At 33.8% G+C, this 14495-nt stretch overlaps 1 protein-coding gene across 1 annotated transcript in view; it reads left to right on the top strand.

The window, feature by feature from the left end:
• LOC145679209 (adipokinetic hormone/corazonin-related peptide receptor variant I-like) overlaps window positions 1-14495 on the top strand; it is a 426835-nt gene that overhangs the window by 312140 nt on the left and 100200 nt on the right. The window contains exon 3 of the mRNA XM_081749797.1: window positions 11212-11317. Within this exon, the coding sequence (XP_081605923.1) occupies window positions 11212-11317 (106 nt within the window). The remainder of the gene's footprint in view (window positions 1-11211; window positions 11318-14495) is intronic.

Below are 14495 nucleotides of genomic sequence, written 5' to 3'. Positions count from 1 at the left end.
GGCATCACTTTTTACATTTCTCATAGAAACAGACCCCGGACCTCCACGCGTTATCGGACCAAATGTCCTTTGGACGAAACGTGCTTTGAACTAAATATCCCTGGACGAAATGTCCATTGGGCCAATTGTCTTTTGGACGAAATGTCCTTTGGACCAATTGTCCTTTGGACAAAATGTCCTTTGGACCAATTGTGTTTTGGACCAAATGTCTTTGAACGAAATGTCCTTTGGAACAATTGTCTTTTGGACGAAATGTCTTTGGAGGAAATGTTCTTTGGACCAATTGTCTTTTGGAAGAAATGTCGTTTGGACCAAATGTCTTTGGACGAAATGTCCTTTAGAACAATTGTCTTTTGGAATAAATGTCTTTGGGTGAAATGTCCTTTGGACTAATTGTCCTTTGGACGAAATGTCCTTTGGACGAATTGTCCTTTGGACCAAATTTCCCTGGACCAAATGTCTTTGGACTATATGTCTCTGGACGAAATGTCCTTTGGACGAAATATCTTTGGACGAAAGGATTTGTCACAAATTTTCAGTAACAGTAGTTGTTCTCCCTATGCCTTAGGCCTGGTGTACACTTTAGATTAAAACCGTCTTTAATTAAAAGTTCTGATTACAGCCTAATTAAATTTTACTTGCTTCAGTTTGACCACCGACAACCTCAAATTTGATCCATACCATATAGCTGTATGTAATTATTTAAGTACTTACAGTTAGTAATACACATTGGGTTGATTTTTGGTTTGTTTTGTTTTAGTTTAACTTCCCACAGATATGCTAGGGTGGCTAAGGGAAGTGTGGAGCTACTGATTATAGTGGAATCCGAACCACTTCGGTCCTTCAACTTTACCCCAACTGGGAATATAACTCGGGACCACGCGAACAGAAGTCAAACGTGCTAGCCGCTAGACCAAATGGGGGTCCTGACATTGTGTTAATTTAAATCATTGAGTCAGAGTTGTCAGACCCGAAAATCAAAACGTAGCGTGTCTGTGCTCCAAAAATAGCGGATTTGAAGTATTTGTAATCCAAATATATAGAAATGAATTATTTGGCAACTAATGAATTTTACTGATGAAATAATTTTAACGTTGGCTGGAAAATGTGCTGAAACTTACAAAACTAATTCTCACCTGTGGGCTTTCAGTCTTGAAGCTGCTGTATTTGCCAATTTTTTCTTGCATATTTTACAAAATGAATAATATTTTTCATTTTCCTTCATCAAGATGAAACTAAGTATTCGAAAGTTACTATTCGCTGGTCTAGGCATTTTATTTTGTAGGCAATTTCGCAAGGTAACGACAAAAGAAAGCTCCTTTATTGTCCACGACGCCATATTAAATTACGTGTTGTTGACATATTCTACATAGCCTACGTTGTTTACATTGTCTACGCATAGTTGACACGTAAACGTAAACTATCGTTTTTTACGCGTAGACGCACATCTCTGGTTCTAACCACTTATGACGGGCTTTGTCAGAGTTTGAAACGTCAGCTGAGAGAACCCTTTTATCTTAGAGAATGCAGCTGCAGATGGGAGAACTTCATCAAGCGATTAAACGGGCTGAAACAGTGTTGCAATTTCCAATGTCATAAAACAGGAGCTTATAGTGGTATGCCACCCGTAATGCTAACTCATTCAGTGAAACATTGTGATCCCTTGACCCCGGATCACTGACTTAAGGATACACAAGACCACCCCATTATATTTTGGCAATAGATGCTTTGAACAAACTCCAAATTTGGGGGGATACATAGGACTAATTCCTTGAATTCTGAATATTGACTAATTTAAAAATGTGATATGGTAGTATAACACCGAAGTATGTTTCTCTACCTCTCCAAGTTTGAATTGTCCAACCCATTCCTTTTATAGGAAAGAAAGTGCTAAAAGTGTAAATTTCGGAAGTTTTTTTTTTTTACCTATATTATCCCCTTTTATGAGGCCTTATTACTTTATATGGTTACGTGGGTGAGTATAGGGATTTGTTCTCTTCCATAAGACATGGGTATGTTGATACTCCTCTCTTAAATTTTGAGAGTGGAAAATAGGGCCACTCACTAAATTTTGGAATCGTCAAAAAACAAAAGTTGGTAACTGTTCTCTAGGACTCGAATATATAACTCTATAAAGGTAGATGGTCCTGCTTATCTTCTTTGTGAATAATTAACCTAATTAAGTCATAGGTCATTAACCTAATTTAGTCATTTTTTGATAAGCCTTTAAAACGATACATGATTATATTGCTAAGTACAACTCCTTATACATATAACTCCTTAAATTTGGAAATTGTCGAAAAAAATATGGTAAACGTTTTCTAGGACCAAACATATACTACTGTAAATTTGGGTGGTCCATGTTTCCCTTTCTATTGGTATACAATTACCAAAAATTCAAAATATGGGTGATTTTGACTTTTGATGAGTTTTTTTTTGGGGGGGGCATATTAAACGGTTGTATAGTTGAGTATAGGAGTCCATACTCTTTTAAGAGACTTAGGTGTATTCATGTTCTCCTCTCTAAATTTGGGAATTGTCAAGGAACAAGATTTGGTAAACACTCTCTAGGACTTAGATATATATAACATTGTAAATATGGGTGGTCCTGCTTATCCTCTTCTATGTGTAAAAATAATGCCAAAATATTCATATTACCTTGTGATCGGTTATTGATCTAATTTGTCTTCCTAAATAAGGCTTTACTACAACACATGGTTATATGGTTGATTAGCGGATCAAATGTATTTTCATATGACACAAGCACTCTCCCTTTAAATTTTGGAAGGAGTACACCAAAATTTGGTAAATATTCCCTAGATCTCAAACGTATTTATTTGTAAATTAGGTTATAGCTGTATCCTCTCTTGAGGGTAAAAAGTTGTCAAAATTTCATAATTTGGAGGATTTTGACCTATCATATCCGTTTTGATGAGGTTTTAGTGTGGGGCAAAAAATATCAAGTTCTGTATGTATACATGGTGTTTCAAAACAACACCAAAAATGTAATAGGAGGTGATTCCTGACACCAAGATAAGACAAAATCTAGACCAACCTGAGTAAACAAATGATTACTTTTGGAGTTATAGGCTGCGAAAACATGAAAAAGTGAAATTTAAGGCTCATAGCTCAAAAAACTATGGGACCTACTGTAGTCGGATCAAGAATTCACTGAAGAACTAGTACGTACCCTATCCAAATATCCAATTTTCAGAGTCCTGTGGTATTTCTGCAACTTTTATCTTAGAGGTAGTTGGTGAGTACTTCAAATTATGTGTCTATATCCAAAGTCTCTCGATAAAAATTGTTGCATGAATACCTTAGGATTCTGAAACGTATTTGCGGATAGTGCACATATTAGTTTCTAAGTAAAGTCTTGACGCGACTACGGTAGTTCCCATAGTTTTGGACCTATGTACTTTTAAAATTCATTTTTTTCACATTTTCGGCAGCCTATACTCCGAAAGGAAGCATTTGTGCACCCATGTCTATACTTTTTGTCTTATCTTGGTGTCAGGAATCAACTACCAAATGTTGTCGAGGTTGTTTTGAAACACTCTATATAACACTTTATATTCTACTGGTAATTTTAAATTTTGATTGCGGGGCCGCGGTGGCGCAGTAGTAGAGCCTTCACCTCTGATGCTTGAGGTCCCTGGTTCGATCCCAGCACGCACCAAGTGAACTTTATGGTGGACAAACACCACTTGCGTGAGTTTCCTCGGGAGTTCTCCCATTTCCTCGCACTTTCTTCATTCCACCATTTTATTCATTTCTCATCATCACCATCTCCTTTAGCCTAATCGGCTTAATCGTTCGACGTAAAACTCAAAGATTTCATTTTTTTTTCAAATTTTGATTGGAAAGTTGCTTTAGCATGAAGCGTAAGTTTTAGATGTTTTTAATATTCATTGAGATAGATTGTAACGTATGACAATATCCATGAATAAAGATCCCATCGCTTTCATTCTACATGAGTATCTTTAGATATTCTTTTTAAATTTCGAGAGGCGTACACTTGCCCACTCTTAAATTTAAAAGTTGCCAAAAGTAAGAATTCCTAATTATTCTTATATATATATATTGTAAATTTAAGTGGTTCACATTGATCACCTCCATAGGTAAAACATTACAAAATTTACAATTTGGCTGATTTTGGCTGATCTGACGACAAGATACTTAATTATATCATATGATCATATAAATGTGTAGAAGATATAGTGTAAGGTCGTTGGTGGAAAGACATTTCTGTTGAAACCTGATTGGTTGATCCCTATCTCTAATTTCAAAATTTGGGTCTAAAATCTGATATGAAATTATTGTAACATACTGATATACAACAATAATTGCGCACTTTAAATCTTAGGATTGTAATTACAACTCATTGTCTAATGTAAGTGGTAGAAATGTTGTTCTTAGTGCAGTCTGATTGGTTGATCACTTTTAAATAGAGATGCAAAAAAGCCGGCTTTTTTGAAGCGATGTTTTTTTTCACATAAAAAGCCGGCTTTTTGGGGAAAAAAACGAGAATTTTGGAAATTTTGGCTTTTTTCAACTTCATGATTTTTCTATCTAAATAGCTTTCTTATAGTATATTCTATAGTTAGAGAAGAATTACATGACCTGAATGTGATAATTCGCTCTGAAATTCACCATCAAGATGGATGGAGCACATGTTTTACGAATTAAAGCTAACATGAAGAATGTAGTATTTAAGGGTAATTTTAGAGGCTTTTTAACTTTATTTTAACTTTTGAGTTATCGACATCTTTTTTCTTCTCTAGTTTGTCATCCGTGTTTCATTTCTAAGAGCTTTTAGTACTCTAGCTTCTAGCGCAAAAGTTAAACTTGCCCGTTTTTCTATTTATCCGTCAAAGCGTACGTTTTTCAATATATCCGTCAAACCGTACTTCCACATTTCTGTTATACTGTAGCTGTGAAGTGATTTAGCAATAATTTTCCGGACACAACCTTGAATACCAATTTATACAAATAATCAGTAGCGGATGTAGAAAAGTACTTTAGGAGGGTTTTTTCTGATTGTTTCGTTTCCTAAAAAGTCCTAATTTTATTTGGGAAGTGCTTGAAGTTTATGAGTACAGGCATAACTAATATTTCGTTTCGTTTATATGTTTAGCAATAATCTTCCGGATACAACTTTAAAAATCATTTTATACTGAGAGTCAGTGGCGGATTTAGAAAAGTATTTTGGGAAGGGTTTCTTACTAATGTTTAGTTTTTTTAAACATTCGTAATTTTTATTTGACGGGAGCTTAAAGTTTATGAGTAAAGTCATAAATAATAGATATTTCGTTTGTTGCAACATTCCGTAACTTTGGGGAACGGGCTTCAGTCCGAAAAACCGCCCCCCTAACCTTCGCAAAACCATCACTGCTGGTAATTAGTAATAATAACGATTTAAAAACAATAAAAAAGGAAGTCGCCCAACTCACAGTACACGCACTATTTCTACATTCACAGATGGAATGAAGAAAAGCTTAAAACGACTCACCAAAGGTAGTCGTCAACCTGGTTCGGCTAATGATATAAGTAAATCTTGAGTGGTAGTAATTGTTTACACATAAAAATATCTTCAATAATTATATACACTATTATTCTCACCTTTTCTATCGAAATTACAAGTCGATGATCGATATTAAATGGTTTATTAGTTGATACTCTTTTAACGTATTTTCACTCAAACTGTCTTGCAAACATACATGTAGATTAGGTATCTATAAACAACTACATAGCAACGAATTATATGATAATGTACATTTCTTACATATATTAAAAACATTCTTCTTTTGTTATTTTAAATTAACATTATATCAAGTATAGTGCTTGAGTATGAGCACTTTCTGCCCAAGGTACAGGTAATTATTAAACAATACAAAGTATCTCGTTGTATAAAAATGTCGCCCGACGATGGGACTGAATATAAAAGTTACAAGCGAGCTTGGCTTTTATATTTAAGAACCACTGGTCCGTTTACAATAATAGTATTACATTACTTATGTCCTTTACATTTTGGTCGCCCCTCATATATATCTTCATTAAGCTTCATATATATATAAATACATTTATAATAAATCTTTTATTCCATTCTCATTTATCTTTTATTACAAAAAAACGTCGTCGCTTAATAATATAATTAATGAAGGGTGCGAAGCTAAAAATCGTAAGAGACAAATTACCTTTTAAAACATAAATCACAATGATCAATAGTTTCAATCATTATTAAAAACGATCATATTAAGAAAAAGATGTTTGATCTTTCCAGGGCGCATTATATAGTAATTATGTTAGATGATATTTTAAAATATACATTATATCAATAAGGCGTCATGATACAAAAGGATCTTATTCGAATAACATATAAGGTAGCTCATAAAGACAGCCGTCGAATAATTAGCTTAATAGAATGAATCTTATATTTAACATAATCTTTGACAACAAAGTTTCAACACAGATCAATATAATATAAATAACCTTTGCTTTTAATCAATTACGAATCGAATTATAATTCTTCACATTAACAAGAAAGAATTAAAATCATTTGAAAATTATCATTTGTTGAAACAGACATGCTAAAATATCTAAAAGTCATAAGGGTTGTTTTCATTATTAACATTAACACATAAATTTGAAGATAAATGTTGATAAGAATCTATAGCTGATATGGGTTTAACCCCTACCACATCAGCTGCAGTTAGTTTAAATTCATACTCGTGTATGGTTCCAATAAAGTACACTGTACCGCACAATCATTATTATGTCCCGTATTATTGTTCTGTACAGGAATTGTGTCATTATCTTGATTTGGATGCGAAATGCCATCTCTTGAATTACGATTACGTGTATCCATATAGTTTACTGTATTCCTGGAATTTCGCCATGTATTACGTCTATTTTTGAATCTATTTTGGTTATATGGTCTAACATAAGGATTGCCACGATTAATTAGGTTAGGTGGATTTCCAACATATCTTTGCCTATTTTGCTCGTTCGGATTGCTTAAATTCACTCGATTTAGGTTGTGTTCCGTATCGTTCGCATTACGGATATTTAGATTACGAACAGGTACAAAGTGATCTGAATTATTTTTAATTTTATCTACTCCCGCTTGATGATTCTGAGCGTGGTATTGAGTTTCATAACATTGTACAAGCATTAATAAATGATTAAAACTCATACACTGGGTAGAAAACAGGATCTGTTGTAGTTTAAACGGTAGCAAATTTCGAATTGATGCAATTACTCTAGATTCCGATTGCAACGGATTTACGACTTTTAATTCGTTATATGTATTTACAACAAAATCAACAACAGATTTGCGCAACCGAGGATTGAAAGGTTGATTTCTAATCGTGGCATCTCTGTTTGCAAGCAAAAAGTCATTTTCGTAATTTGCAATCAACGCTGCTTTGAATTCCTCATATGTATTGACGTGATCTCGTACTGCTTTAAACCATAAAGAACATGGTGGGAGTAATAAATGAGGGATTAGTTTCATATATTGCGATTTATCTATACACATTATATTGCACTCATCCTGAAATTTTTCTAGGAAAGAAGTAGCATTTTCGTTACATTTACCACTGAACTTACTCATAGCACGTATTTCACTCATCTTTACACTTAACTTTACCTTTCTTTCACCATTCCGTGTTCGTGTTGAGTAACAATTCCTATCTACTGCGGGATGTGTAGTTCCACCATCTCTTTTACGCCCATCTGTATTCCTTGGATGAATTCCTTCCAAAATAATGTCCTCATCGGATGGATTACTTGAAGATGATATAATGTGAGGTCCACGTTGATCTGCTACAGGTGAATGCGAGGTCATCTCCTGTGAACAAGGGAACTCCAGATGATCATTAACCATGTTGTTGTGGTATGCGTTGTCCTTAATCTGTAGCATCCTGATTTCCTCTTGTAATGCAGATATCAACTGAGTATTCGCACGTATTTTGGTAGAATTATCCGTGACCTGAATCTTTTGTTGCCGTACAGAAGATTCTATTACTTCCAAATCCTTTTTTACACAGTTGACTTCTTGAATTGTATGGTTGTAATTATCTTGGCAATCTTCTGATACTCTTCTTAGCTTTTCATCGAACTGTGATGTGATGTCACTCACCGCCTGGATAATAGATTGTTTCGTCTCTTCGGATGTCTTCTCCAATCGTTTATTTAATTCCTGATACTGTTTGCTGGATTCTTCGGATTTCCGCTCCATCGTCTGTTTTAATTCCTCATACTGTTTGCTGGAAGTCTGCTTTAATTCATTGGACATCTGAGCCAAATTTTGTTCTTGTCGCTGTAAAGCCATTAAGATTTTGTCTTCAAAGGTCAACACTTCAGGTACAACAGGAGCTGTATTTTGTTCTTCGTTACCATTGTCACCAGTTTCTTTGTCCATTGCCTCACCGATCATCATTTTTCTTGTGATTATTCTACCACTTCTAAGTACAGTAAAGTTCGTAGACATGAACCTTATTACTGAAGTAAATTCACCCCTTACTTTGTACTTCAGGATATGAATTTACAAATATCCCGGGTGAGGTAAACCAAAATTTTTAAAACGACTCACCAAAGGTAGTCGTCAACCTGGTTCGGCTAATGATATAAGTAAATCTTGAGTGGTAGTAATTGTTTACACATAAAAATATCTTCAATAATTATATACACTATTATTCTCACCTTTTCTATCGAAATTACAAGTCGATGATCGATATTAAATTGTTTATTAGTTGATACTCTTTTAACGTATTTTCACTCAAACTGTCTTGCAAACATACATGTAGATTAGGTATCTATAAACAACTACATAGCAACGAATTATATAATAATGTACATTTCTTACATATATTAAAAACATTCTTCTTTTGTTATTTTAAATTAACATTATATCAAGTATAGTGCTTGAGTATGAGCACTTTCTGCCCAAGGTACAGGTAATTATTAAACAATACAAAGTATCACGTTGTAAGCTTTGTCAAAATGGTCGAATGCTGGTTGAATCCCGGACTTCCCGATAGAAGCGCAAAAGCTAATCACTCAGTCATGTTTGTTGTGCAGTTGTATTTAGCTTAACTTAAATATATTCCGTAGTCTTTTTTTGGAAGGGGGGAGTTCCGTAATGATATGTTGAATCCCTCTTGTTAAAAATTCAGAAAACTTAAGGATTGGGTAAACTGTGATTGGGTAAACCACAAAAATAAAAAGAATGAAAAATGCGAATCGTGTGAACTTCATGGTAACGTTTCCAGATATCAAACCACCTGCAATAGTTTTATTTCCCTTTCACCTTTTAATCAAGGTGTCCCATGTTCAATTCTCGGTCGAACCACAAACCTTCTTTCATGCGTAACCCAAGTAGCGGTTCGGATGTCAGTTTAAGCGAAAGTCTTCTCCTTGATAACCTCGGTATTTCGTAAGGATGTTAAGCCTAAATATACGAAACAAACCAAATTGTATATTTCTGCATGCCTAAATGCGTGTTGTTTTATAAAGAAGCCAATATTGCTTAAATATATTGATAGAAATTGGCAAAATATATCGATTGCCTACGTAGCTTCCAACATTAGCTTGGATTGGACTTTCAATGATATCTACGTACTGGTACTAAATTTGTAATTTAATACCTCAGTTTTAGCGTACTGATTATGGTACGTTAACCTTTAAATTTTACATGCAAAGCAATAACAGGATTTTCCCGTTATTGTCTTACATTTCAAGTAATGACGGGATTTTCCCAATGGCTAGGGCGGGAGATTCTCAACTTAAGAAATTTACTGACCGCACTTCTTTAAGCTTATGGGAGTTCTTCCGGCATAACCCCGCTGTTGCATAATAACATCAAGGCGAAACAAACTTATTTCTGTGAATATGTAATATAAATACATAAAGCAAAATATCTGAGTCAGAAAAGCCTGGTTTAAACCAAAAAAGCCTGGTTTAAACATCCCCAAAAAACGGGTTTTTGGCATTTTCAAAAACAACCATGGCTCTTGCCAACTCTGCTTACTTTTGTATATAGGAGGTTAAAAAATTCTTATTATATACATTGGTTAATCCTGTGGAATTCATAATGTAAATATGTTGAAGAAAAATTGTTTGAAATATTTTTTCGAAATTCATAGTTTATTTTCGATGTTTTATATTATTATCAGCATCAACCACTAATTAAATGATTTTTTGTGTTATAGAGAAGCGATACAAAGTCTGTTTTATCAATTTAAAGCAGAATTTTCAAAAAAGCCCAAAATTTCCCAAGCAAAAAAGCAAAGCAGAAAAAACCTAGTTTTTTTCAAAAAAGCCGTTTTTTTTCCGAGCCCTTGCATCTCTACTTTTAAATATTTGCTTAATTTTTTAAACAAATATTTTAAAAAGTTTTGTTTAAATTTATTTTCGATCGGTGGTCTAAATAATTTAGTTTGTAGAATTTTGAACCATAGAATTGAAATTAGATTCAAAGTCTCAGGAAACTTTTAGGATCTGAAACCTAAGAACAACAATTTCACACATTGAACATTAGCACTTATAGTCGAGACTCATAGTCCAAGATTATAGGTGTAATTAAATAATTGGAAATCGTTTATTTGTTAATCGAATAGTTGGAATCCGTACAAAGTTTGACCGTTAACCATAAAAAGTATCAAAATATTTTTTCTTGTCAATGTTTGATTTGCTAGTGTGCAAGTGCGGGTTGTTTGGTATATTGAAATGTTATTTACTTCTAATGAACTTCTACTTAAACACGTAGATTAATTATCCGCTTTATTAACTTACTGAAGATTAAGGAACAAGTTTTCAAGAGATGTTTTCCCCTTTTGCATGTGTACTCAGATTAACAATAAAAGATTAAAGTTAATTTATGGTCTTAAATACACAATCCAATGCAAGATGATTTTATAGTTTCAAATCTACATTTGAATAGAAGCGCTTTTCTTCCCCTGACAATTCACCTTTTGTAAACCGCTTTCTCGATTTTTCTTTCGAAATTTCATTTCAATTTCGTTTGCACACTTATATTGCTTGAAGAAACGAAAAGTGAAACTTGTTTAATAAAATCTCAAAAACAACTCTTATTACTAATTAATGTAATATTAATTAATGAGTAGTAGCTTCGACACTGACCTGTATGAATCACTCTGTAGAGCGTTCATGTTTCAAAATGATCTTGTATTTTTTTCTTTGTTGTAGATATTTTGCCGTATTAAAACCAATGAATCTTCGGGATGTAGATAGAAGGGGCAAAATAATGATTACCGTCGCCTGGGTAACATCCGCAACTTGTAGTGCTCCTCAGGTAAGTTTTCAATCTATACAGCTGTCATTAATTAGTAACGCCTGGTTATATGTCGAATTTTCCTGCATGGTACAATTGTTGATTGAATTACAAAACAGATCAAGTACAATAAGAACAAATAAGTATCATATTATATTACCTCCCTAGTAGAATGACTGGGACTGTGCGGTGTGTTCGAATACGTACTGATATTTTATCGATATCTAGAAATTTATGGACGCACACACGACGTTCAACGTGTCTGACATAGAAAGGAGTTTCGTCGTTGAATACCACTGCAGCCGCTTCTTGCAACACCGATAATGTTCTCGATAGTGAAGAGCTGCTAGAAATTGTGCAAGAGGTACGTGAGAATGTATAACTCAAACAATCTATTGTGTAGTAATTAATGCGCGCAAATAAGATACCACGGTAACTTTGATTGTCCTACCGACCGTCGTTATCTCAGTTACTGCACCTTAAATTACCATTTTTACAGCTTAACCCTGTGCGTCGTGGTCGATCTTGGAAGCACGTCTAACTTAGAAGTCTTCTACTTCACCGTTCACGATTCTTGCGAGCGATAATTCTTGACAATTACCATCTAAATCTTGCAGTTTAACTACGTTTAACTAAAATGGCCTAATACTATCGTCGTTCTGGTATTAAAGGAACAAACTATGATGTACACACAACGAATTTATACATACTACTACATTCCTCGTCTTGTACGACGACTTTCAATCTATTATCAGCCTGACCTCTATAGATACATCGATCATGTTGCCCTCTCTCATGGTGAGTATACTGGAATGTTTAAACTAAGTTCAGTATGCTTTCTAGAAAACCACGTTCTTAGGTATGTATTTTGTTGCACAGTATACACTGAGAAAAAATTGTAGGTGGCGTACTTAAAAAGGTAGGTTACATGCGTAATACCTGTAGTATTTGGATTTAACGTACAACAGACGTATAATTGAATACGCATGTTTTATAATACTTTCCGTAAAAGTGTTCCATTCATACGTACTTTCCATATGAAACAATATAGGCGGTCAGGATCTCACATAGAAATGGACGTATATAACATAGATATACCTGACGAAGGCAACATAAGTATATGCATGTGATATACGGAAAACTGTTAGATGTCAGGCATCCTGCAACGGCATGATGTAACATCTAAGGACAGTGTGTATGTAGCATATGGATAACGTATGCTCCATACTAATTTCTGTAGTAAGCAAAAGGATTCCGTATATTTGTACAAGGAAATATATTTTTCTGTCATGAATGAAATTGTTACGGTACCTATTTCTTTCTTCAGAGTTTTGCAGATAGGTATGTATTTGCCTCATAATGAAACTTTTACACTATTTTAGGGAATTTTTCAACTGTGTTCTGTACAAATTGCAACACCGACAATTACATTTGTGAGCGAAATGAAATTTAAAGCACATATCTCTTACATAACTATAAAGAAATAATTACAATTACAAAACTATATAACGCATCTACCACTAATATTCTTTGCTGCTTGTAAGCAAAACACAAGTCATCAACACTGTCAGTTGGAGGACCGTCATAAACAATACCGACAAACCATGTCCAACACACATATAATGACCAAAATGTCAAATAACCGAGGTGGCAAGGAAAGTAGACGATACTACCATTCCTTGAAGAGAGTTCATGTATACATTCATACTAGTTAATGGTGCTCTTTAGAAGCTAATTTATACTAATTATACTCTCTCACAACTCTTTACACAATATACTCTGTAGGTTAAAATCATGCCTAAATAGAAGCTTTAATTCTTTATTTTTACTAATAATAAACGACCAAGCACGTCCAGGTTCTGTAACATCTTTATTCTTTTTCATCTCATTAAATTGAAACAATACAACTTTACTCAATATTGAACTTAGGAAGAAGTTGGTCAAGTGCTATATCTGGAGCATTGCCTGTATGATTCAGAGAATTAGATATTACGGAATTTAGAGAAGAAATATTTAGCGAGCTTTGAAATGTAGTGTTGGAGGAAGATGGAGGAGATAAAATGGTCAGAGAGAGCAACGAACAACGATGTTTTAAAACGGGTAGGGGAGAAGAGGACAATTCTAGTCAACATCCTTCGTAAGAAGGCCAATTGGATTGGATATATTTTGCGAAGAAATTGTCTTCTTCGTATTGCCATAACAATAAAGATTGAAGGAAAGCGAGGAATAGGAAGAAGAACACAACTGATCGATGATTTGAGAAACAGAATAAAATATTGCGAGTTTAAACAGGAAGCTGAAGATCTCGAAACGTGGAAGAAACATTTCCAGGAGGCCTAAACCTAAAATTAAAAAAAAAGAAATTTTTAATCCCAGGACCTGGCGAAAGGCAGAATACTTAATAATAATAATAATAATGCAGCTTAAGATGCAATAGTAAATCGACAAAATAGTTTCAAATCTGCAAATTACATCCATGCTATTGCTTCATGCACTGGCTTCAGACTTGTAAGTAGTACAAGTAGTGACACAATAGTTTAATTGTGTACCATTAGAAATTATCGTTACTTGCAGACTTGCATGCTTTATATAATTATTTAATATAGTAAAGTTATATTCATAGGACATATAGAAACAAATTAAATTATAATTCCTATACTCTAAAATAATAACTATTAAAAACAGTTTAAAATGTGTTCAATTCAATTACTTATTATCTTCATTTCTATACCAAAAGCAACAAAGTAAGCAATGAACCATATGCCTGATATTATCAAAGAGTAATAATATTATAATGAAACATACAGTGTTTCATAGGTAGTTAAAACTTTTGTAATAAAATTTGATTAGACAGTAATTTTCCAAGCTGGTGTGATTCTCTTTTTACTTGCTCAGACGGTGTACCGATCTCTATAACTTTTGTAATGAACACGTTTATACTGTTCTTTTTATCAAAACAAAATCTGTGAGAGTTAATTTATAGTTACCAAAACAAAACTCCTAGCTCCCTCATTGGGAGACTTGTAAATTGAGAAATAATGAGAAGTGTTACATTTATTTGCATATAGCTTTTATATATATATATATAGTACATCGTTGTGGCTATTCATCTTGCAAAACCATGTTTCACGTGAGTTTCTGAGCAAGAGGGAGAACGGAAAACAATACACAGAAGTACTATGTGAAGGAAAATAATATT

Source organism: Thermobia domestica, chromosome 2 (genome assembly GCF_964235325.1).
Source record: "Thermobia domestica chromosome 2, izTheDome1.hap1.1, whole genome shotgun sequence".
In the NCBI taxonomy this organism is placed as follows: Eukaryota; Metazoa; Arthropoda; class Insecta; order Zygentoma; family Lepismatidae; genus Thermobia; species Thermobia domestica.
This window is presented reverse-complemented; position numbering and strand designations above follow the sequence as displayed.